Source organism: Hesperophylax consimilis, chromosome 30 (genome assembly GCF_061612785.1).
Source record: "Hesperophylax consimilis isolate HC1 chromosome 30, BYU_Hcon_1.0, whole genome shotgun sequence".
NCBI classification, from domain to species: domain Eukaryota; kingdom Metazoa; phylum Arthropoda; class Insecta; order Trichoptera; family Limnephilidae; genus Hesperophylax; species Hesperophylax consimilis.
In genome coordinates this window covers 14,045,803-14,070,576 of record NC_142865.1, presented here as the reverse complement: position 1 = coordinate 14,070,576, position 24,774 = coordinate 14,045,803, and the positions used below count along the sequence as shown (strand labels likewise).

The 24,774-nt window shown below is 35.3% G+C and overlaps 1 protein-coding gene across 1 annotated transcript in view; it reads left to right on the top strand.

Moving 5' to 3' along the window:
- The window catches only part of SPR (G protein-coupled sex peptide receptor), a 535,487-nt gene that overhangs the window by 382,998 nt on the left and 127,715 nt on the right, over positions 1-24,774 (top strand). Inside the window, exon 2 of the mRNA XM_089649467.1 lies at positions 2,646-2,746. Within this exon, the coding sequence (XP_089505593.1) occupies positions 2,646-2,746 (101 nt within the window). The remainder of the gene's footprint in view (positions 1-2,645; positions 2,747-24,774) is intronic.

The window sequence follows — 24,774 nt, the reverse complement described above, 5'->3', positions numbered from 1 at the left end:
CAACAATACGTAACTCTCCCAACTTCATCACAAACTCTGGAGTTCCACAGGGGTCGAATCTTGGACCCTTACTTTTCTCGCTATTTATAAACGACATTATCCATTGCATAAAATTTTCTAAGTTTCTCTTATTCGCGGATGACATGAAACTATTCATTTTAATAAAAATCTTTGTAAATTGCTTGCAGCTACAAAGCGATATAAATTCTACGGTCGAATGTTATCATATCAATAAATTAGGATTTAATATTAAGAAATGCTCCATTATGTGCTACACCAAGGCAAACAAAACGATTTACTATAACTACAAAAAGTCTTATTCATCTCTTCAGCACATTGTTATTTCGAGAGGTTTGTGAATCTCATTTGATACGCAACTAACATTTCACGTCCACATAGAAACGCAACAAAGCTTTAAGAATGCTAGGATTTGTGCTAAGCAACTCCAGACATTTTTGCAGCTCGGCCGCGATTTGTGTGCTGTACTATAATTTAGTACGTAGCATTTTGGAAAGTGGTTCTGTAACATGGGGACCAATGGATTTAACCTACCCTCAAGTGATAGACAAAGTACAAAAGAAGTTTCTGAGATATTTATATCATAGATACTTCGGATATTATCCCTGGTTATATCCATCAGCCTTTTTGTCCAGAATGCTGGGTTTTAATAGCCTCACCGATGGAAGGAAAACTGCTTTGCTGACAACAGCATATAAACTTCTAAACGGTAACATCTGTATTCCCGATATAATAGAAAAATATAGTTTTATGTCCCCGACAATTACACAAGAGCGCGCAGGCACAGAACCATTGTCGTTCCAAAATGCAGAACTAACTTACCATTAGTAATGCCGCTCGGAAAAATGATTCTGTTACTAAATTAACTGTCCCCTGATATAGATATTTTCTAATTAAATATTCAACAGTTCAAAAATGCGATTATTACTTAATAAAATAAAATATTTATTGATAAATTAATGTTTTTAAGACAAGATTTTATTTATGCATAGCACAAAGGATAACAATTTTTTTTTTTTTTTTTTTTTTTTTCGACCGGAAATCGAATGGACACGGGTTCGAGTCCCGTTGGCGTCATGTATTTTTTATCAAAAAAATTTTTCAATGTGGATGAGTGTTTCAGGCGAACAATTATTGCTTATAAAAATAATTGGTAATAAAATAGATAAATAACATCGGAACACGTGTTCAAGCTCTCGCGTTTGTCTTATTGATTACCGAAATGAGTTTTGTAAACTCACTGGGAATAATACATTATAAATTTGTTATCATTTTGTAATGTATTATGTTGTAATAAATAAAATAAATAAATAAAGATTTTGGACATCGTTTCAAAACGTTGGTATTTTTTCTTAAAGTTTATCAACATACCTATCAATTCATTCGTTATGGCCTACATCTCCATTTTTAACAGCAATACAAATAATTTAAACAGATTCCTAATAAAATAAGCAATATTTTTTATCAGAAAGTTTACTCTTTTTAATTTTACTCTTATCGAGTCTCTAATTATTGGATTTTTTGTTTTCCCTAAACTCGACACAAGAGGACCTGAGGAAAATAATATCCCACAGGGTCGATGACATCTTTGAGGATTTGATCTGTCAATGCAGATTATCTATTTTTATGTTATATGTTTATATTTTCTGTTTCCTGTATTTTGTTAACTATTGTGAATTTTAATTATTATGTTCATTGTATTTTCTCAAAAAAAGTAACACTACATTGTACGTAAAAGCCTTCTGGGAATACATCATGTCTCCCAAACTCAAGATAAAATGTGACAATTAAGAAACACTCTTATGTTTCCACTAGATTCTTAATTGAAACGTTGTTCATGTATGACAAAGACAAGACATTCAAAGAATATGTGTGTATGAACGAAATAAATGATTTCTTCAAATTTTGCAAATTCACTTTGTGGCACCATTTTATTAATAAAATAATTAAAACACTTTGTTTTTACATCGTTTTTACATCGTTCTCAAAACATGTTGACTTTATATAAAAAATAAAGATTATCGTGGTAAAAACAAAGTGTTTTAATTATTTTATTTTAGAAATAAATGATATTCGGTTTTCGTATTTGCGTCGTATACTACATTCTTCATCACGTGTGTAACTGAGATAACAAAATGCGCTTACTCGCTTACACTTTAAGGCAAACACGGAATACTGTATGAGACGACTTTCTGCTATTAGGTTGTCTTTCTTGTACTTACGTGTTGCTACGGTCACTATCTCACTTTCTCTAAAGGCGGTGGAAATAATTGTATTTTTATAATAATAAATGATTTTTATGTATTTACGAATGAAATCATATTTCGTTGGCCTTTTGGCACTTTTTTAATGCAATTTACTTTACCTTACGCGAGGCGTCGCAGTTTAGTACTAAAACTATCAAATCGGAAGCAATGCAATTGTCTTACTTTTGGCTTGCCACTTTGAGATTTCTACGTCACGTCTATATATATTGTAACAACAATAAATTTAAAATAAATTTAAAAAATAATCTTTTAAACAATTTTTTAAGTAAGCTGTTAAAAATAGCTACTTACACGTTTTTACGAGATATTTATTACATACAAATTATTTGATTAATTCGTAATTTTCGTTTTGTTTTCCAGGTGATACCAGCCATGTTCCACACAGCTAGCATATGGCTGACACTAGCGCTAGCAGTCCAGAGATACATTTACGTCTGCCACGCCCCAGTTGCCAGAACTTGGTGAGTTAGATCCCCCTTACATTGCAAAGGTTTCATCAAAAGTCGCATAGCGAAAAAAAGTTGTGTTTGTCTTATTTTTGTTTTACGGTGAAAGGACAAATCCCAAAAATCCAAATCCAAGTAAGTCTTATTTCTATTGAACGGAGTGTTATCAACTGTAATATACATGGTTCCTTAATCTACAATGTACAATGCAAGGCTGTCCTAGACATTCTGTCCGATTTAAGAAAGATGGGAAAAATATATTTTAGAAATTAAAAATACAGTTAAAAGTTTATGTTATTTAAAATAATTATTTTACGTGATTCCTATTAATATTAATAATATTTTGTCTATGCTTAGTTGTTTGTAATTAAACGACATTCTAATTTATCATTATACTTTGTATCCTGGTGTGTAAGAAGTTATGTAGTTGTTTTTTATGTTAGTGTAAAAAATGATTGTCGAAGGACCTTGAATGATTGAGCAATGCCCACTGCACATAAGATAATATTTGTTGTATGGATACAGGAAGGACTCACCATTGGGAAAGGGGCACTTGTTTCTTCCCGTCTTTTCTTCACAACAATGTCACTTAACACAAGCGGATTGCACTATATCGTCGCGAATAATAATTTCGTAAGATAAGGGAGACGAGATCTCGAGCGGATGCGGTTTATTGTTAGCGGTTTGGGTTATTGCAACATACTGACTACCAAAGGGCACATAAATTAGCAGGAATGGGAAGGAAGGTAGGAACAAAGGAACAACAATACTATCTCAGTACAGTGGTCGCAGGTATGTGTGTATGTGTGCATGAGATGTGTGTATAATTAATGTCTATTGCGTATTGGCGCAACCATGCCCCCCGCCTGGAAGGGGATGAAAGAATCCACTTCCATAAACCATAAAAAGGTCAGTACGCTTTAACGTTAAAACGAACAAAATTGTAGTAACACGCGGTAAAATTAGTATTAATTTGTAAAAAGGTCAGAAAAATGTTAATATGTGATGCTATTGTATTAATTTAGTAATAAAATTAATCAGCGGTAAATTTAAACTAAATTAAATAGAATAATGTAGAAAATAAAAAAAGAGGGCCATAGATGTACCATCTGATGACCAAGTTGCCAAGGACTATTATTGCGACGGTAAAGGGCAGAGTTTTACTACTGCTCTGCGGTATATGCCGGTGTTCGTTTTGACATCAGCAACACGGGTCACTCCGTCCAAACCGGGATATACGTTGACTATTATGCCAATAGGCCATTGAAGAGGCGCAATATTTTCACACTTCATCATTACAATTGTGCCTGCCGTTACCGGGTTTGAACTCGTGTTCCATTTCTGCCGCGATTGTAAAGTATTTAAATATTCCATACGCCAGCGGTTCCAGAAAGTCTGGACGAGATGATCGACGAGATGCTTCCTTTGCAGTAAGTTTACGGACTCGTTGGACAAGTCAGCGGCGGGTAGAGATTTTAACGGCGTAAGTGTTAAAAAATGCGCGGGTGTTAAAGGTAACGGAGCTGAAACATCGGTGACACTAAGTACCGACAGCGGACGTGAGTTTAAAATTGCTTCAATCTGAGAAAGCACTGTCTGCATCTCTTCGTAAGTCAGTAGAGAGGTGCCTACGATTTTATTTAAATAACTCTTCAGGCATTTAATGTTACTTTCCCAGATTCCACCAAAGTGTGGAGCTTGAGGAGGATTCATTTTCCATTCGATGCGGTTTTCCCGTAGATTATTTGAGAGTTCCTTCTTATAATTACGAGACTCTATTAGATCGAATAAAGAGTTTAAATGAGACTTAGCTCCCACGAAGTTCGTTCCATTATCGGAGTACATTACACTCACAGGACCACGTCTAGATAAAAAACGCTTGAAAGCGTTGAGAAAGACTTCGGTGGAAAGATCTGAAGCGAGTTCGATATGAACCGCACGGGTCACTAGGCAGATAAATATGCAAATGTATGCCTTTTGACTTCGGACCCCCCGACGTCTATAAGGGATTATTTGTAGCGGGCCAGCGTAGTCAACACCTGTGTGTAGAAAAGCCTTAGCTTCGCGGACGCGACAAGCGGGTAAATCTCCCATTATTGGGAATTGTGGTTTAGGCTTAACTTTGAAGCACGTATTGCACCGATGGACGCGCTTCCGGACCAGATTACGCGATGAAAGTATCCAGAATCTCTGTCTTAGTAGAGACATGAGTAAAGTGGGACCCGTATGTAGGTTCTTTATATGATAGTAATCTATTATTAAATCGACTACATGATCACGCGCGGGTAATAGAATGGGATGACGACTGTCAAATTCTATTTCAGCGTTTTTTAATCTGCCTCCTACCCTTAGAATACCGTGATGAAGAAACGGATTCAATTTTGCAATAGCTCGCCGAACCTTCTTCCCATCATTGACTGCCTTTATATCTTCGGAGAAATGTTCTTGCTGTATTGATTTTATAACAGCTATTTCTGCAGTTAAGATATGACTTAATTCGAATGTTCGCGGTAATTTCTTAATGAAACGAAAAACATAGATTACAATCCGAATTAATTTCGGCCATGAACTAACACGAGAAGCTAGTGCACACAGTAAAGGTGGAGCAATTGTTTTGAGGCGGTTATTGTTTTGAACGGACATCAAAACTTTAGTTTTCAGTTCGGGTGGATCAGATACAGATTTCGAATCAAAACGCTGTAAAGGCCAATCATTTTTAGGTAACTGAGCGAATGCGGGGCCATTAAACCATAACGGATGGTCTATGAGTTGAGCGGGGGTGAGACCACGCGACAGGCAGTCGGCGGGATTGTCTTTCCCTTTTATATGATAGAAGCATTCAGCCCCCAGGTGTTTTTGTATTTGTGACACCCGATTGGCAACGAAGGTCTGCCATTTCGCAGGCGGTGAATTTATCCACGCTAGAGCAACCGTGCTGTCGCAAAAAGCTAATGTCGTATGAGCTCTTGAATTTGATGCGTAGGTATTACTGACCGTATGCATTAATCGCGCAAGTATTAGTGCTCCACATAGTTCTAATCGCGCAAGTGAAATCGTCTTAGCAGGAGCGACTTTGGATTTGGCACATAATAAACTAATTGTGGTTTTATCAGTATTCGGACAGTAAACATGTAAGTAAATAACACCTCCGAATGCGCGTTCACTTGCGTCTGAAAACCCGATAAGGGTTAGTATACATTGGTGTTCGATTCCTACAAAACGAGGAATTTTAATAGATTGCAGTAATGGCAATTCTTTTTCAAACTGTCGCCAAAGCGTGACAACAGTTCCAGGAGGAGTATCGTCCCAATCAAGCTTGTATTCCCAAAGAGACTTAATTATAAGCTTGGCTAATAATACAACTGGTGCAACGAAACCCATCAAATCCCAAAGACGAGCAATCGTCGAGAGAATGTTTCGTTTAGTACAAATTCTTTCGTTGGAGTTTACAACAAATACGAAATTATCTGAAGCGGGTATCCAATGAAGCCCTAGTATTTTTAGGTTTTCATCAGAATTAAATTCCACATGTTCCTTAACACGACGCGCTGAAGGAATCGTGGACAAAAGATTAGGAGAATTGCTAGAGAACTTTACAAGGTCAAATCCTCCAGCAGCGAACAGCTGAATTAATTCCGTCGATAACTCGGAGGCTTCCTCGACCGACGAACAACTGGTGACGAAATCGTCCATATAGAAAGAGCCATTTTCCACCAAGTTTGCAGCAAGTGGAAAACGAGGTCGTTCATGCGACGCGAGTTGGCGCAGTGTACGCATTGCCAAAAATGGGCTACAAGACATGCCGAATGTGACGCGATTAAATTCGAACAATTGTAAAGGGTCGCTATTGTTAAATCTATACAGCATTCGCTGATAACGACGGCATTCTTCTTGCACTACAATTTGAAGATACATTTGTTTTATGTCAGCGGTTATAGCTACTGCAAACAATCGGAACTTAAGTATAATCCGAAACAAATCACCTTGTAAATTCTTACCGGTATGTAGAATGTCGTTGAGCGAGTAGCCCAAATCGGATTTCATGCTCGCGTCCAGAACCATGCGGATTTTGGTAGTTAATTTGTCCTCGCGAACTACAATATGATGCGGAATGACGTAATGGGGTAAGTCAGAATTATCGACAGGCGAAATGTACCCTTTCTGTAGGTATTCGCGCAATATTTTGTCGTACTCTAATTTTATAGCGGGTTGAGCTATTAATCGGCGTTCGAGAGATCGGAACCGGCGCTCAGCGGCTGGCAACGATTCACCGAGGATAGAAGGACTGTTACGAAACGGGAACGCAACAATGTAACGACCTGTCGTGTCACGGGAAGTGGTGAGTTTAAAAATGTCTTCACATTCCTGTTCATCAGGCGTTAAAAATTTCTCGTCTGGAATGTCTTCCAATTCGAAGAAGCGCGAAAGGCAAAGGTCATCATTTTTCGCGAACGTACAAAATGATGGTGTGGCGTTTATACTTGGGGTTTCAGTCATCGTTGGAGCAGTGCCTAGGATGAGATAGCCCAAAGTAGTTTCGATAGCAATTGGCTGGCCGGGATAACCTGATATTTTGTTTGCTTTAAAAATGCGAGCAAACATGTCACATCCCAAGATAATATCAATCTCACCGGGCGTGTGGAAAGTATTATCTGCTAAGGGCAAATTGTCGAGATACGACAACGAGGCGCGGTTGACGTTAACAGTAGGCAACTCACTAGTTATAGTTTCTACTACATAAGGTTCAATCATATACGAGTGAGTGTCGTCGTAGCGAGAGTATAATTTTAGACAAGTCATGCCCTTTGTCAAATTTCTTGAGTCGCCTATTCCCGTGACGTAAGTGCCTTGCGATGATCGCACCGTGAGATTCAAACGTAAACAGCATTTACGCGTAATAATATCCCTTTGGGAGCCGCTATCTATCAGAGCGCGTATTGTCTGCACCTGGCCCTTAGCATCTCGGGTAGTGCAAACGGCAGTTCCTAAGAGTGCAGTAGTATTTGCTCTAGTAAATGAATTTGTCACGCACAGTGATACCGGGCTTGCAGAATTTGAATCGTCATTATCGACGTCTGCTGGCGACGCGGGAGACGGTATTTGGTCTCGTTGTGGTTTTCGCTGATCAGTTTGTTTGAAATGCAACAAACTATGGTGGTTGAGAGTGCATGATTTGCACGTACTCTTTGATTTGCACGCTTTTGTGCCGTGCCTAGTACTGAGGCAGTTCACGCAAACTCGTATATTCGATGACTTGATTAAATTAAATCGCTCGCGTGGTTCTAAACCATTAAATTTAGAGCATTGATACAAAGGGTGCGATCCCCTTTGACAACAAAAACAAATTTCGACAGAGTGATTGTCGCCTTTTTCGACATTAATAAATGTCTTTGCGGAATTATTATTATTTGAGCCAAGACGGCTCGACGTAGGTTGTGCGATTTGCGCGCGATTAAGGATTCGTTGCTGTCCTCTCACAAAATCAATTAAATCAGAGCTGGACGGGAAAATTTCATCATTCCGAATAGACGATTCGAAAGCCTTCACTGTCTCTATGTCAAGACGTTTAAGGCCCAGTTGTAGCAATATAAATTCTGCGAGATCTTTGATTCGTAACTGTTTCAGTGCGGCAATGTTAGTCGCGTATGTATCTGCAAATTTTTCTAGCGAAGCGGGCGTAACCGAAGTAACAGCAGGTATTTTCAGCAATCGATCAAAGTATGACTCAGCGAGAACGCGTGGATCATTATATTTGGTGCACAATGCGTCCCATATCACTTGATAATTTGTACCGGTAGGTGTGATAGTTTTGCAAATATTTAAAGCTTTTCCCGTCAACTTGGACATCAGATACTGCATCTTTTCTGAATTATCCGATGAATAATTTGAATGGATAACCGAGATATAAGTCTCATAGAAAAGAGGCCAATTTTCTAATTTTCCGTCAAAGCACGCTATTTCTAAAGGCGGTAATTTAATTTGACGGCGAGGTTTTTCAACCGGATTGGCCAGCATGTTCGCTTCGGTATATTTAATAATGCCGAAAATTTCCTCAAAAGCATTTAATTGAGAATATTCAGCGACTGCTTCTGGGTTCAATTCCAGTTCACAATTAACCTTTTCATCTAGAAGCGTTATAAATTCGGACCGAATTCTTTCTAGTGTACTTGCGCCTGATAAAAAAGATTGCCGATTGTTAACACTATCAGAAGCCTTCTTCATCTTGTCGAAGACTGATTGTAAACATGCAAAATTAGCGGCCAATTTGGCATTTAAACGTTTCAAGAGTCTTTCGTCACGTGACGACCCTGACGCGCTTGTAGCCATTTTCTGATTCTGGTTATTTTATTATATAATGCGGTAAAAAATATTATAATAATAATATTTATAGAAAATAAATTGATTGATATTTAATTTTTATTCAATAAATTAACTTTTATGCCCGTAGGGTTAACTCAGTGCGGGTGCCGTGAAGGGTTAAGTATAGATAATGCGGGTAGACCAAATTTATCACTTTACGTCTTATTAAAGTATTATTATTTTTATGTATAATACATCCAATACTGGGATGTATTACAATAACCAAATAATTTATAATGAAATGCGGTTAATTTTAAATGCGGTTGATATAACAATATCGGTATTATTATTAGAAATAGATATTAAATAGCGGTATTGGCATATATTATAAATCTATTCTATTTGCGGGTAAATATGTTATTTCCATTCAATTCATCCAGTAATATCGGATAGGAATCTCCAGAAATAAAATGCGGGTAATTATTAATTGATTACGCGGGTATGTAAAACGCAATAACACTCTTATGGTTTATTACCGAAATTACGGAAATTACGGTTCAATATCCGGCTCGAAGGACCAACTTTGGTGTGTAAGAAGTTATGTAGTTGTTTTTTATGTTAGTGTAAAAAATGATTGTCGAAGGACCTTGAATGATTGAGCAATGCCCACTGCACATAAGATAATATTTGTTGTATGGATACAGGAAGGACTCACCATTGGGAAAGGGGCACTTGTTTCTTCCCGTCTTTTCTTCACAACAATGTCACTTAACACAAGCGGATTGCACTATATCGTCGCGAATAATAATTTCGTAAGATAAGGGAGACGAGATCTCGAGCGGATGCGGTTTATTGTTAGCGGTTTGGGTTATTGCAACATACTGACTACCAAAGGGCACATAAATTAGCAGGAATGGGAAGGAAGGTAGGAACAAAGGAACAACAATACTATCTCAGTACAGTGGTCGCAGGTATGTGTGTATGTGTGCATGAGATGTGTGTATAATTAATGTCTATTGCGTATTGGCGCAACCATATCCTGATGTAGGTATTTATGATTAAGGTGACACAAAACCCTGATAACGGGAATTTGCCCCAACGTTCACATTTTAATTATTTCTGATGAACGTATTACTAAACTCTTAAATGTGTCTAGAGAGATTCCTAGGGATGCAAATTATTTATATTTAAGATTAATAAAAATAGGACATTACCATTACATATCTTATGTTAAACGGTTTGCTAATTTTATAAAACGTTTTTCAACTATAAGATGAGCGGGAAGCACCTGATTTTATTTTTGTAGACGATGAATTAGTAACTTCCCGAGGAATCCCTCTAGAAACATTAGTGATTTTATTAACGTATTCATTAAAATAATTAAAAGAATTAATAAAAATATACCACTCGGAAAGATCCATTTTCAGTCCCGCTAAAGCAAACTCGGTCATACGTTACTTCAATACTTATAGTAATGAAACTCGATACTCAAAATAATAAATGGTTCAGTCTCTTGCTCCGCCCACTGGAAGCGCGTCCACTCTTTGGAAACGCCTATAACTAATATTTTTTTCAAGTATTATTTCGCTTTAAACTAGTAGAAGTCGCCAGCGTTGCCTGGAATTGGACACGCAGAGTTTTTCTTAATATTTTACAAGCTGTGACCTTCCTCTTATTTTGAACATCAATTCAAAGCCAAAACTCTGCCTTATTGCATTTTCAAAATTAACTGACTTAGTTTAATTGGCATTTCTTTATTGAAATTTCGTATTAAATAGATACCCCATTTCAACTAAGAAATAAGAATTAACTTATTTGACTCAATTACCATCATCAGTCTAATTTATTTAGGACTTTATAAATCTTAGCTCCAGCTCTGAATTATTCCTCTAATACCTTGCGAAGATTCCAACTCGGGACCAGAATTCTACAGTAGTGCAATTATTCAGATAATCCCCTTCCAGATAATGAACATATTTACGACTGGCTATTACCTTCTAACTGAGTTTAAAACATCGATATAGATTGCGCCATAGATAATATAAATAGAGATGGGCTATGAACCATTGGAGGAGTCTGTGTAACCCCCACCCGACCATTCTACCACCCTTTGTTTGACGAAACTCTGATAGATGGTAGTGCCCTGTCCATTTCGAACAATGCTTTGTTTTGGCAAACGTATGATGCACTCGCAATTAATTTCATACCCAAGTAACATTGATTTTGACACTTGTTGCGCGCAGAAATGTTTGCCTTTGCATCGTTTAAATTCGTTGAAGGCTTACCATCTTTAGCAAATGTAAATTTATATGAATTATTACTAATATTTATTTTTCGGAATAACTTTATTGAGTAAAACCTCAAATTGTAATATTTAAATATTGAAGACAATATTAGTGATTTCTAAACGAAAATCTGAAACAGAAAAATCAGAAAAGGAAACGGTCACATCTGGGACTCGAACCCAGGACCCTTGTCTTTCCGGGACAGTGCTCTACCAACTGAGCTAATGGGACCCTATTCCCCTCGGTCACTTTTAACTGTATCATACTTCAAATAAGAACTACTAGTAGGTTTTTAAATTTAGTGAAATGGATTTATGCTCCAAACTTGTATTTAGTGCTCAGAGTAAGCACATTAAAACCTCCCTGTGAAAAGATATTAACATCTTTACGATTTTGGCGGCTTACCCTCATTAGACCCTATTTATTCGTATTACATAGCAAGAGAGCCAATCTAGTATAGAAATTGGATTCCTTTCAATGGTCCCAATTTTCCTGTTTATTTATTATTTGGCATCAGTTGTGAGAGCTTTAAATCTGAGCTTGGGAAGCTCGGTTTAAGTGGAAGATTTGAGGACCCATAGTAAAATTAACTTATAGAGGTATTTCGTAGAAAGTCCGGTAATCTAATAAATCCGATCTGTTTGAAATGCCAGTCAATTACTTTTTATAGTTTATAGCGGTATAATCTCAACAATCATAATTTGTATAAATAACTGAACATAGAATTTATAATTATTCAATATTTTATTTCATTAATCAAATTAAATTTTGAAAACTATTTACAAACTGCATCAATTTATCAATTGAATCTATAATAAAGAGATTTTATTTATTTCAGTATCGCCCTATTCTATATTGACTTCATACGGGAGGCCTTCATCTTTGGTGGTTTTATGTGGAGGGTCTGTTTAAGGCGATGCCATACGTAGTAATGCAAAATCATGTGTTTTTGGTTTGAAAATTTGGTCGCCTAGAAATGTTTCAGATGCTTTAATTAAATACTGCAAGTAGAATACATCCTGACCTTCGAAATAATCGAGTATTTTTTAGATAAATTTTGTTATAAGCCCAGAAAAAAATAATGTAAAGATGATATAATGCCTATTAAAACTGCTTTAAAGTTCAAAATCTCCTACTTACGAACCCATTTTCGGTTATAATTTTATTGTATAATGTGGCAAATTAAGTTATTTATAAAATGATCAAAAAAAAATTAAATATTTACGCCTGAACATCCACAGAATAAAATAAAAGATACTTTTTGGCCATGTTTTTTTCTTGCATAAATCAAAACAGGTGGATGGTTAGAAGCGGGAATTTAAGCCGTATCGCCATCTACGTAAGGGTTGTTATTGATAACGGCTCAATTTAAAATGTTACACGACGTAGTGCATCGCCTTAACTATCCCGCAGCCAAGTAGGGGAGTAGGTAGTAACCTAAATTACTGTGCTCCTTATATTAGCTTAAATACTTGACATATCGTTTTAGTATTTTACGTTTTCCTGCGAAAATACATAGGTTACCATTAATAATTGTAATTTCTATAGTTTAAAAGCCCATAAGACAAAAAATGCATGGGGTCGTCGGAAAACCCACTTGGTTACAGACGTTTTGTTTGGCATCTTGGCCGGTCAAGAGTTAAGGAAACTAAGTAGAGGAAGTACCTACTGGGAAGGAATAAGTAAAAGGGGTGGGAAACTGGTGGTCATTTGGGTGTCTAGGAGTGACGGACGTGTGAATCCATCCCTCCCAGTTCCGTCTGGAGAAGTAATATGGCCTCGAACGATCTCTCCCGTTCCAGCCCGCAAGGACAAGATAGTAACATCCACGGATTTGACTAAGCATCACCCCATGAATACAGGCATCTAAACATGCTATACAGGCATCTAAACATCTAAACATGCTAAGTCACTAAACGAAGTGAACCATAAACTTAAAGGCCAAAATCAGACATGCCACACCAGCGACAATTTGAACGGATCGATATATAAAAACATCACAAATGGTCTGAATTTTTTCCATACGATTAGGGGCTTAATTCTTGTATAGGATTTTCCATACGAAATAGGCAGGTCCGAATTCAAACGAAAAAGAACCTTTGGTTCGATATAAATTGAAGGGCGGTTGCATGTGGATGAAACAAAGAGTGTGTGTCAATACTTTGCTTTTGCCCGAAACTAATGGGTAAAAATCTGGGGTGTGATGAAATGTTTGAATGTGGATTAACAGGAGGTGTGTGCCTATTTTTATATTTATTATGTGATGTTTAAATGTGGATGAAGCAATGAGTGTGTGCCCACAAATGTATTAAAGTATATGTATGTTTGAATGTTTGTGCCTAAAATCAGCTTTTTGCCCGTTGCAGACAACTAATAGATAAAGAAAATATTTTATGCAATGTTTGAATATGGATGAAGCAAGATCTGTGACTTATGGCAGAGGTTTTGGCTAGCAAATAAATAGTTCCTGGGCGGTTCCTGGTTACCCCCGCCTGCTTTCTGGTGAAAGACCATGATTAAGAATCGAGATGACTTTAACCATGTTTGCTGACCACATTTAAATAGTCAGTAAATTCTCAAAACTTCTTCTATCCCTTCTCCTTCTCTTCCCCATTCTTTTCAGCCTCACTATACACTCCAAATGGAGATGATATCATACCAATGACTCTGTGCGGCATTAAAAAAAATAAACACTATCTAAACATGATTGGCTACTTCAAAAGTAAGCTGCACAACGTGCAGAGCCGCTATCAAATAGCAAATTAAAAATTCAGCAGTCAAAATGGCATAATGATGTGTAGGAAATCAATTGTGAGTATAATTGTGTATGCCGGCTTTCCCATCACAGGATTAGACCTTTTCATACAGTGATATTATTATTATTTCTGTTCGAAATACCTCAGCTGTGGAAATGGACATTTATCCTCTATTTTTTACTTGTTTTTGACATTAGTATATTTTTCATTTCGTTTCTTTACAGAATATTAATGGAGAGAAATAATGTTGACTAATGGATTGTTGCTAGTGCACTTCAGTTATGTATAAAAAATAAAAATAGAACGGTTGATGATAGTGTAATTTTATATAATTTCATAAACTATTCCCATGTAAAAGCCCTTCAAAAGGGCGTTATAAAATATATGTCAAAATGTAAATGTGGCCACGGAATGGAACTAACGGATTTTTAGCACAAAAGTAAAACTAGATTTTTTCAATGTTGGTCCAAATTTATGTAAAAACTGTAAATTTTCAATAATATGTTAATTATGCAAGCTATTTAAAGACACCATAAAATTAATCTTAATTACCTACAATGCAAAATTAACTTTGTTTAATTGAATGTAGAAATAATACTTGGTAAAAACACACTTTATTTTGATCTAAATAATTAATTTAAAATATTAACGGGTTCTTAAGTTGTATTTAACTGATTAAATTTATTTAACTGATTAAACTATAATCTAACCTGGAACATATCGGAAATACTAACTGCTATATTGTTATGTATCTATCGTATTTATATTTATAAATCCCAATACATGTTTATATATTATTGCTGCCAATTAAAATATTATTCTATATGGGTGACTTGAACTGTGATTTTGATTCAGCAGAAATAGATTATGAACGCACGTCAATTTTTGAAAACTGGGCTACAAAAAAACATGTGTTAGGAAATAATAAAATAACTGCCCTCAACTTAAATATACGATCTTTATCTAAATATTGGGACACTTTACTATTAATTGTTTCTAGCTCTTTGAGAAACATCGACTTAATTTCGCTATGCGAAACGTCTATTAATGAAAATAATATAAATCTTTATAAATTACCGGGATTTAATTCGTACCATTTTTGTCGAACAAAAAGATCGGGTGGCGGTATTATTGTGTACGTGAAAGATCACCTTACATTTGAAAAAATAAATATTATGACTAATAATTTTGAATGCGTTTACGGAACCATTTCAGTAAACAAACATATTCGCTTACATCTTTTAGCAATATATAGACCGCCAAATACAAAAAAAAAATTATTTCTTGATGAGCTGGAGACAATATTGGGAAATATTGATATAAAAGAATCCGTATTGGTTCTAGGTGATACGAATATTAACTTATTAAATGTACACGAACCCATAACTATGCAATATGAAAACCTCATGTCTCATTTTGGAATGACCAGATGTATAAATGATGTGACTAGAGAAGCGATATTGACTAATTATGTAACGGCTTCATGTTTAGACCATATCTATGTAAGAGTGAAGGAGACGACCGAAATCAGTTCATGCGTATGCGATTCAATAATAGCTGACCACTACCTAACTGCAGCTAGTATTAACTTCTGTTACTATGATAAATGTACCGTCGACAAATCGCACCAAGAGTATTACACTGCACTATCGGACAAAAGGATTGATTTATTGATCGAAATCACCGATTGGAATGCAATGTTAAAATTGTCTGAACCAAACATTATTTATGCAGAATTAAAATCGATTTTTAAAAATATTTATGAAAAAAGTACCTTTACAAAATTAAAAACAAAAAAATTTCGAAATAACCAAAAAACTTGGATGAATGACAGTCTCGCTGAAAGTATTCTAATACGAGATTCCATGTGGAAAAAGTGGAAAAACACGCCTAATAATAAAAAATATGAAATCTCTTTCAAAAAATATAGAAATAAACTTAATAAACAAATATTAAACACAAAAAAGGCATACTATAATAACAAATTTAATCACTGTTTCAAGAACATTAAAAAAACATGGAATGAAATTAATACAATTTTGGGTAGGAAAAATAAATCTGGTTGCGATGAAGTCTTATCTAAATATTTCCTAAAGTCACAATCTTCTGATGCAGTGGCAGAAAATTTTGCTAACTTTTTTGATGAAGGAGTTAATAAGTTGTTACATGAATGTGATTTCCGAGCGTCTAATCACTTGCAAGAATCCCTACCGCATTCAATGTACTTACCTAGAGCTAATGCTAAGCAAATTGAATATATTATCGGAGGTATGAAAAATTCAAAGTCACCGGGCATAGATCTAATTCGTATGTTTGATTTAAAAAAAACATGTCAAATTACTTAGCCCTGTTATTGCTCACTTTATCAACAGAATAATCGATACCAGCCTCATCCCCGATGAATTAAAAAATAGCATTGTAAGACCTATTTTCAAAAATGGAGATCACTCCGAAATTAACAATTACAGGCCAATTTCTATTCTCCCGGCACTAGAAAAATTTTTAGAAAAATATATTTCGATAAATTTAGATAAATATTTGAATAATTTGAATATTATAGATGAATGCCAGTACGGGTTCCAGAAAAAAAAAAGTTGTGATAAATTGCTGGAAAAATTTTCTGATTTTATAAATTCTCAACTTAATTCTAAAAAACATGTACTGGTGCTTTTTATTGACTACTCAAAAGCTTTTGACACTCTCAGCCATATACAATTAATTAAGGTTCTTGAAAACATTGGAATCCGGGGTAAACTCCTCTCATTCTTTAAAAACTACTTAACTAATAGAAAAATGAACGTAAAGATTTTAAATGATATGAGTAAAGGAAGACATATTAAATTAGGAGTACCGCAAGGATCAATTTTAGGTCCAAAATTGTACATTATATATGTTATTGTTATGTCAAAACTCTTTAAAAAGGCCTTTAGATTCATTTTTGCTGACGATACTGCACTTGTAGTATCCAATGAAAATCCTATCATAGCTATTCAACAATTGCAAAGTGACTTTAACGAGCTACTTAAATGGGCTCATGATGTTGGTTTAATTATTAATGTTAAAAAAACAAAATGTATGTATGTAAAATCACCAAGCCTGGGAATATGGAATATACCCAAAATAATTGCTCATAATTCTGAATGTATACATAGAAAAATTGAAAATATTTGCCACTGTGAAACAATTGACTTTACTAACGAATATACTTATCTGGGACTAATAGTAGACAATAAATTTAAATGGGATAAACAAGTGGCTAAAATCTGTAACCAGCTCCGATCTTTTGCAAGTAATTTTTATAAACTGAAATTTGTTTTGCCTCATTGTACTCTTAAAATAATTTATTTTTCTATGGTCGAATCCATACTCAGATATGGCATACGAACTTGGGGGCACTCAAGCAATATTTATATTAAATATATACAAAACTTACAAATTGCTATAATAAAAAAAATTGTACCACCGAATATCTACAGACAAAGAAGTAATCTAAAACTACTGTATGGTTCTGAGGGCCTACTTCCAATAAAGGGTCTTCTTTGGTACATTATTATAATGGATAATGAGGGAGATAGCAAATATAAAAAGCAACCGGTGCATAATCACACAACAAGATTCACTGAAAATAAGGGCCTCATTATTCCAAGAGTAACAAATAAGTATGGAAGCCGAACGCTTAAATATTTAATACCAGAGATTTTCAATAAATTTAATAATTATTTTAAACCTCAGAATAATGAGAGACCCTGCCCCAAAAACACTAAGCGTTGGCTAATAAGCGACGAATCAATGTATCTCTGAACATTATTATTGATGTATTCCTGAACATCTCAACGTACCTGCCTAAATAATTTGTATATAGGTAGGTACTTTGATATATATTATTTTGTGATATTGTTTATTGTATAATTTTGTGTCATACATGTATTAAAAATTAAAAATGTTTTATATATATTATTTGTAGAACCTACAGACAAGCCGTCATGTGTGACAGCTTTGTGGGACTGCATATACCTGTATCTTTAAAAATTTATAATAAATAAAATAAAAAAAATAAAAATAAAAAAAATACATTTTCGTGTAAATATCTCTCCAATATTCTTCTACAATATGTATGAAAAAAGGCATCAAAATCGTCGGAAATATGACAGAAACGCAATGTACAAACTTTGGCAAAAATGCCCTAGTAATAAAAAATATTCCAAGCGCCAAGCAATAACTTGCGTTTATAAAAACCTAAATAAATATAATTTTATTGATTACAAATTATATCAAACATTAATTTGACTTTTTTCTGTTAACGTTTAAGACCTTAGACACAATTAGGCGTGGCATATACGTATTATATGTTGGACTGACACACTACTATAATCTTCCTCAGGAGAAGGGTTCAGATTGATTGGGGGACTGCCGCGGAATATCATTTCTTTGTATGGGATCTATCACTTTGACAGACGACAGCCGCGTATTACGGCGCTCCTTTAATTGTTATAACCCCTTCTCCTGCCGTTGGTAGGAGATGGGGGTCGCATAATTTTCAAATATATCGTCGCCTCGCTCACACTTGTAAAACATTATATTTTTAGGTGTGACAGGTCTCTATAGGATTGTATGGCGAGCAATATGGAGTTATATAAAACGCTTTGAACTTATAGCATAATCAGCCACCCCCTTAAATCTATTTGAAAGAAACCAATAGTTCGCACTTTCCATGACGCTCGTTGAGAGCCTATAGCGAGAGGATAATCCTTTGAAGTGGATGTCCAAATACAGTATTATAGTCACAATTGATTTCATCCACTCTATTGCCTTTGACTGTTTAATTTAATTAGTTATTTGCTAATTGGGAGCGGCTCGATGCGTTGTGTGGCTTGGTCCGGTTGTATTTATTGAATTAAAAATGATGAACTCCATGTCATGCAAAACTGACACAATATTGCATCGGCAGCAACTCTTAATTTGTATCAATGGTATTAAATTGATGTACCGCGTCAGACATGGAACTGGAAAAGGAGGGATGAAAATAGAACGAATGCTCTATAAATACGATGCCTGATGTGTGCTAAAACCGTGGGTTACCATGTTACACATGGGAAGACCCGGAAAGAAATCAAAGCGTAAGCTTAAGGCGATGCACCACATCGTGTAACATTTAATTAATTCAATTAAGGTTCAAATTCCCGCTTTACACAAAACGCCTGTTTTGATTAATGCAAAAAACAACGTCAAATAGCGTTTTTTATTTTATTTTGTGAAGTTCAGGTGGGAAAATTATTTTTTTCCGATCATCTCCAATACAACTTATTTTTCAACATTATACAATAAAACCATGACCAAAAAGAATTTCGTAAGTAGGATATTTCACACTTTAAAGCAGTTCTTATATGTCTGATATATACAGTGTTTTCCAATAAGAGGTGTTATTTTGATATTCAATCGTAAAAGACCAATGGTTTCGTTGCTTGTGTGGCACGTAGCATCGTCTTGTTGAAAGTAAACGTTGTCCAAATCAATATCATCCAATTCCGGCCATAAAAAATCATTAATCATCTCTCGATAGTGCAATCCATTCACCGTAACTGTTGCTCCAGCCTCATTTTCAAAAAAGTAAGGTCCAATGACTCCGCCGGACCATAAACCGCACCAAACAGTCACACGTTGAGAATAGAGAGGCTTTTCAACAATAACTCTTGGGTTTTCCGAGCCCCAGTTGCGACAATTTTGCTTGTTGACGAAGCCACCGAGGTGGAAATGCGCCTCATCACTTAAAATGATTTGCATTTGATTCACTCAAGTGAATTTTGATCATTTCAATGCGTTGTTGAAGCGTGTATCGTTGCATTTTTATGAATGGCGTAGTTTCTACTTGTCAAACACATGATCATGGTTCTTAAAAATGAATGTACGAATAAGGACTGTAAGAAGATATATGACGTGAAAGTTAATGAGAGAAGAAGTCTGGAACGTCTGAAGAAGGCATGGATCGATCAAATGGATCAAATAATAATGATGATGAGTGAATCAAACAAACTCTCACCCAGTATCCGACAAATTCTAAAAAATCACTACATTAAGTTCATCAAATCTCACCTTAATAAAAAAACACAATGAATTTGAACTATATAAGACGCTTAAAACATTCTACCCAAGATCTAGTTCCCCTTAGCACAGAATCTTCTAGTAAGGAGGACTGAGAAATTACGCTACATTTATTTTATATTTCATAATACATACATTTTGAAATACATTACCCTCATCAGGGTATTAAAGGCAAGAGTTCTGGCTCAAAGCCAATGAGCTTACTGCTCAGCCAATAAGGTTTTCAATTCAAATATATCAAAAATAAAACTTAATGAAGTTTGACGATTTAAATATTTATTTTATTATTTTCGATTATTTTAACGATTTGAAATCATAATTATTTGAAGTTAAGAGTTCATTAAAAGTTTGTGATTGGATTTCATTCTGTTAAATAATAGCCATGTTACGATGGTATCTACAACCGAACAGAAAATTCCCAGAACTATGATCGTTACCGATTTACAAATAAAATTGATTGTTATAATTATCGCTATTCATTTTTAGGTTATAACGCCGTGTTGCGCTTCCTTCTTCTCTATCCAACGTTTCGGACAGCTTTACTGTTCCATCATAGGGGCAGATGTGTAAACTATTTAAATTAAAAAAATTTTGTGTCGCATTATATAAGTATATGATAACAATTCTTCCAGATTTCGGTAGTTTATACAACTGTTGTTACTAATAATATTATTTTGTACAAGAAACCTGTAAATAAATAATGCTAAAAATATAATTATTCATTATGACGTAAAAATTTTGACATTTCTTACGAAGTTAATTTTCATCACTTTTCTTGGGTAAAATATTGTAAAAATTACATCAAAATAATGTAGATAAAACTATCTTTCTGATGATACCTCAAATCTATTATTTCCATAATCAATTTATATCAAAAATAATGAAAGAAGACGCTTTGACACTAAAAACGCGGCAAATATTTCGTTGGCATTCCACAGAAAAATAAACCAGATTTCAATTGCCTCGGTAAATAGGCGTGCTCTATGCGTTTTGGGTATTCCCAGGTATTCAGGAACAATTCCAAGTAATGACCGGTTTCAATTAATTGTTCTCATTTGTCCGGATATTTCAGATCCTTTTGGATGAATATAACCCATAAATTATTCATAACTAGCTTACGGACCCGGCATTGTTCGACTTTTCTTACTATCAATAAATATAATATTCATATATTATATATATACGAGGCATATCCAGAAAGTAAGTGTACTGAATTTTTGTAGGTTACAATTTTCTTTATTGAAACATAAAAATTACATGGTTACCGTAGTACATATGTAAGCTATTTTTCGACATAGTCGCCATTCCTCTCAATGCAGGTGGTGAAGCGGGGTATCAACTTTTTGATGCCTTCCTCGAATTAGTTTCCCGCCAACCCCTTCGTCCACTTCTCCACCTCCCCCTTTACCTCCTCGTCTGTTGAAAACCTTTTTCCACCCATGTACAGCTTCAGGGAGGTAAAGAGATAAAAATCTGAAGGTGCTAAGTCAGGACAATGCGCGCGGTGATTTAGGACATCCCATTTAAACGAAGCAAGCAGTTCCTTCGTTTCGCTGGCCGTGTGTGGTCTGGCATTGTCGTGCAGCATGCTGACTCCCTTTGTCAGCATGCCTCTCCTCTTGTTTTGAAACGCCTCCCGCATTTTTTTAGGGTCTCACAGTATCTTGCAGAGTTGATGGTCTCCCTTGAGGCAGATATTCAATCAAAATTATGCCTTGACAGTCCCAAAACACGGATGCCATAATTTTCTTGGCTGAAATTGTGATTTTGAACTTTTTGGCGGAGGGTGAAGAGGTGAGAACCATTTTTAAACTCGCGATACCACTTGCACATACTCGTACGATTCATAGCTTTATCACCATATGCAGTTTTCACCAAATTATAAACCTCAAACGAAGGTTTTCCCTTCCAAACGTGATAACGGATGACGCCGCGTATTTCGCACTTGGCGGGAGATTGTATTGACGTTTTTCACGAAACGTGTTGTCGCGTCGACATTTCTCAACGTACTGACCTTAAAACGGTCTCGTTGCGGACGGGAAAAGTCAGGCTACATGTAAATGTAGCCAACATGTCGAAAATAAAATTCGTTCGGTCGTGAGAGCCTCAGTACACTTACTTTCTGGATACGCCTCGTATATAAGCCTGCCGGGAGAAATTCGTTAAATGATAGTAAAAATCAAACCCTGTTTCATAGTTAAGAAGAACTAAGCGCACAACAGACAGACGCGGATAGTGACTTTGTTTTATACTATTTAAAGAAGCCAATGTATTGTAACGATTACGAATTTCCTGATAAATTACTAGTTAAAATCATTCTGATCTGGGATGTTCCAGACTCTGCCCAAACATTCCACTTCATTCCAGAAAGTTCCGGGATGTTGGATGTGGAATGTTGTGAAATGCTTTCAAATACTCTCGAATGTTCTGGGCTGTTCTAAAAATTTCTAGAGGGCGAAACCTTAAGAAGGGATATGAGAAACCTTATACAGGGTTTTCCAATAAGAGGTGTTATTTTGATATTCAATCGTAAAAGATCAATGGTTTCGTTGCTTGTGTGGCACGTAACGCCGTCTTGTTGAAATTAAACGTTGTTCAGATCAATACCATCCAATTGCAGCCATAAAAAATCATTAATCATCTCTCAATAGCGCAATCCATGCACCGTAACTGTTGCTCCAGCCTCATTTTCGAAAAAGTAAGGTCCAATGACTCCGCCTGACCATAAACCGCACCAAACAGTCACACTTTGAGGATGGAGAGGCTTTTCAACAATAACTTTTGGGTTTTCCGAGCCCCAGATGCGACAATTTTGATTGTTGACGAAGCCACCGAGGTGGAAATGTGCCTCATCACTCAAGATGGTTTGCATTTGATTCACTCAAGTGAATTTTAATAATTTTAATGCGTTGTTGAAGCGTGTATCGTTCCATTTTTATTAATGGCGTAGTTTCTACTTGTCAAATGTTAAAAAATAACAGCTTCAAAAGTAACATCTACCGAAATTGCGGGCTATTCAAAAAAACACTTCTTATTGGAAAACCCTGTTTCTTCGAAAGCACGCCTTTCAGGTAAAAACTGGAACCTTCTTCATGGATGGGAGATAGAGGGCTACCACACCATATAACTCCCTTGATAATACCGGGACTCGTTTCTTACTTTTAGCGGCACGATTGTACACTTACTTTTATAATATATATATATATATATTGATTTTGCTCATGAAAATCTCAAATCTTATCAAATTGCATACATACATGATGTTCAAGCAATTTTACCAGATGTTTAGAAAATTGAATTTTCTTTTGGAACACGGACACACCCATAATATTATTCACGTTTCTGTAATTCAGTGACATCTAGCAAGAACAATAAATAACTCTCTCTCTAAATTATCGAGCAAAGGAAGCGAGAAGTTGCGAATTGTGCTATAGATTGCTGTGACGAGATAAGTCTGTTAATTGAAATCAGATTTATTGCTGGGGTTGTAATACGTACCTATCTACATTTTGGTTCTACAATATTTACACAAATGTACATTGTGCATAATGTTTCTACATAGTTACCTCCCTTCTATTCTGAATTTCTACCAAAGCTAGACGTATATTATAATGTACTTCCCTTTGAACGCAAATGTATTGGTTTTTTTTATATAATCTCTATTCACATGATGAGTTGAAAAGTAATCTAATGAAATTCCCTCGAAGAGAAAACATCCTGCTACCTCTTCTTGTGTCACACTCCTCCCTCCACTTTTAATCTTGTCAATTCACAAAAAACCACTTAAAAGTGATTAATCACTGTCCCCGTATTGTGATTAAAGTCTGCGATGAATTTAAGCTCTTTTTTACACCCTCCGACCAGGATAATCGAATCCCTGCTTGTTGTTTCTCCTTAGTGCAAACTGCTAGCGGAGAGGACACGTCTGTAAATAGCCGGGAGGCAAATAACCCAATCGGGATCAAATATCGCACATCAGCTCTCAACACAAATTTTCCTAGCGAGACAGGCGCATTACATCTCCTTATTACTAATATGCTTTATAACTCCTCGTGCTAATTTTTTCAGATTTGGAAAAAAACAGCTATTATCCGTATAGTCAATTTGTTCATGCAACTCATGGTCTCATGGAAATTTTAATAATTAAATGTTTAATTTTAATGAAAATATTTGAAAGCGTAATTCACCGCCTTTTTTAAAAAAAGTATTTATTTTTCGAATATGTTCTGAAATATGCCATTTATTCTGACTTTATTGAGATGCTGAAGTCATGCGACTGTATCTTTTTTGATTTTTCTCTTTCAAATTTTCGTTTAAAAATCGCTAATATTGTCTTCAATAATTAGATATATTTCAGTCACTGACATCTGGAATAACACAAGTATATCTTGGCCAACAGTATATCACATCAGCTCTCTTATTGTATTTGTATGGATGATAATGTTTTTAAAAAAATCACCTTTCCTGAAAAGCTTTCATAAGAATTGTTTATATTTAAGCCGTATGATTTTTTTTGAATAGGTGACGGTTAACGCAAGGTTCTCTTGAGATGATGCATATAATTTATTATTATTGTTGTCTTATAATTTTGAGGGGTCAAATA